The following is a 2,698-nucleotide window of genomic DNA, read 5'->3' on the forward strand; positions in this document are numbered from 1 at the left end:
GCCCCACCTTCCCCTACTAATAACGAATAAAATCGTCATTAAGTCTGACCCTACTATGACAAGACCCCCTTTATCTCCCCACCCGTTAGACCTTTAACCTTCAAAATTTAATAGCATCGATCCCCCTAATACACAAACCCCCCTGCAAAATGTCAGAAATTTTCGACAAAAAGCACGGGAGTTATTAAGCTTCAAAGAGCGTAAACAAAATCGTGACCCCCTAACACTAACATCAATACAGACAGGAAAAAAAAACCCGAATTTTTATGCATTTTTCGACGTTTCAAGGAAAAATGTAAAAATCTTGGGGAAATTTCTTGACCGATGGCAATACTTTCCCTCTGTTATATATAACAGAGCCGGGACAGTAACCAGATTTATCTTCTAAGTCTGCATCTTTATAATGCATTGTTTTATTTATTAATTCGTAAATTATTTTCTTTCTAAACTTAAAATCCAGTTATAAAAATTATTATGTTAATTATAAATTTAATTTATATTGTTAGTGTATCTAATGAGCATTATTAGCATTTTTTTTATTCTTTCTGCCTAATAAACTTAGAAGTAAAAAGAATTAAATGCCCTCTATGTCCTTACGGTTTTACATATGTGTTTCTATATTGTCTACTTGGATCTTATTTATTAATAGGACCAGTGTAATAAGGTCCAAGTAGACAATATAGAAACACATAAAGGGCATTTCTGTCCATGTCCATCGTGAGTTCCGCCAGTTCCCGGATATGTCGGAGAAGTGTTTGACATATCCGGGACAGACCATTTACAAAGAATTTTCTTTTCTACATTTCTCAATTTTTCATGTAAGTCCTACATCAGTCAAGATTGAACTAGATCCCATTGAATTGGGGGGGGAATGAATGTTTCGATTAAATTTAATTTGTTTTGTTTATTTCATAAGATTAAGATTAAATTTTTCATTCAGACCTAATGCTGATTATGTGTTATGTTGTTAGAAATCAATAATGAAGTATTTTCTCCCTTTTTGGGGGGCTCTTTCTGCCTCGTGAGCAGTCAGAGTGTCCTTTTTTTTCAATCAGAAAGTGTCTTTTTTTCCATTTCCATAGTGGATTCGGCTAGAGATAAGGGACGAGACCCAAAATATTTAAAACAGACAGTTCATTAAAAATTCCTGGAAAGTCCTGAAGGGGAATCCGGAGTCGATCGCGGATCCCCCTTCTATCATCCGAAAGAATGAAATATCGAGTGGAGAAACGTGAGAAATTAAGATTATGTAAGGAGGTCGAGAAAAATAGTTAAAAAGTGGGACGAGAAATTAGAAGAAACACTAATTATCTTCCAAAAATAAAAAGAAAAAAGAAACCTAATCCGTCGTTTAAGAAAACAATACAGTATACGAAACACAAGTTATAAATTCTTATTTATATCCTGATATATAAACATAAAAAGAGAAAATATTATAAATATTCAAATTGTTAAAAAAACGATTATTTAATATGACATCGTCACAATACTCTTAAGTTTAGTAGCGTATTGTCCTCATACTTTTCCAGTTAACAATGAAGTCGTGCCTGTCATGTATCTAAACTTCGTTCGGGGGAAAATTTATGAATTGAAATCACATGATTTCTGGTCTAAATCGGAAGTTCTTATATAGTTAATCGAGTTGCTTAACTTTTCCTTTTTTCCTCTGTTATATCTAAAACATCCGGCAAAGTACGAAAGCAAGTGAATTCTGTAAATCACGAAGAATTTTTAAAATGTTTCACTAGAAATTTATAGGAATTTTTTTAAAATTTCTGAACAGAAATTAAATCCGAATATCTCTTTGTATGAACAAAAAAAAAATATCTTCAAGATCTAATTACCCACATCGAATATCTTTACCTTTAATGGAAAGTGATGAGTCTCGTAATCAATTGATGATAGAAGAAAGTCTTACATAACATTTTTTCTTTGTTGTAATTCTGCAGAATAAAATTAATTAACCCGCAGATAATGTCCAGTGTTAAACCATTTTAAATTGAATCTATTTACGCTAGGATTAAGGTCACGTTGTAGGAATCGAGAATTCAAAAATTAATTTAAAAAATCTTTAAAAAAATTCAAATTATAAATTAAATTTTTTATGTTATAAAACAGTCGAATAATGCAGAGTGGTCCAAAAATCGGTTAACGAAAAATTTGAATTAATTAAATTATTTAATAAAAATTTATTTATCAAATTAATTTTTGTGATAAATTAATTATAAAATTCTTACACTTTTTAATATACATCTGTTGAATGTTTGGATTATATATTTCTTCCTCCTCCACGTAGATAATTATGTATTCTCCATTGGATAAGAGACCTTTTTGATACATTACTGTAGAAAAATCTATCACGGCGTGAATTTCCGATATCATCACGTAAACTTGTAATTAAAAATTGTAAAAATTGTAATTAAAGATAATTTGTATTTTTTTAAAAATAAATTAGGAAATTAGACACTTCTATCTTATTAAAAAAACACGTTTGAAGGGAAGAAAATTAAAATTACAAGTCGACCTCCTATAACACTGTTGATTATTCCGTTTTATATGAATTTCATGTTATACGAGTCACTTAGATTTTACAAATATGTGTGCCGGGCTGTAAACGGCTCACGTATTTGTAAAATCTAAATGACTCGTACAACATGGAATTCATATAAAACGGAATAATCAACAGTGTTATAGGGGG

General features: G+C 30.5%; 1 protein-coding gene across 1 annotated transcript in view; it reads right to left on the minus strand.

Annotated features, from left to right (window-relative positions):
- Window positions 1-2,698, minus strand: part of LOC111630033 (guanylate cyclase 32E-like) — an 81,624-nt gene that overhangs the window by 22,849 nt on the left and 56,077 nt on the right. Inside the window, exon 3 of the mRNA XM_023374035.1 lies at window positions 2,238-2,390. Within this exon, the coding sequence (XP_023229803.1) occupies window positions 2,238-2,390 (153 nt within the window). The remainder of the gene's footprint in view (window positions 1-2,237; window positions 2,391-2,698) is intronic.

Source organism: Centruroides sculpturatus, unplaced genomic scaffold (genome assembly GCF_000671375.1).
Source record: "Centruroides sculpturatus isolate CEXI.00-Female unplaced genomic scaffold, Cexi_2.0 scaffold646, whole genome shotgun sequence".
Lineage (NCBI taxonomy): Eukaryota > Metazoa > Arthropoda > Arachnida > Scorpiones > Buthidae > Centruroides > Centruroides sculpturatus.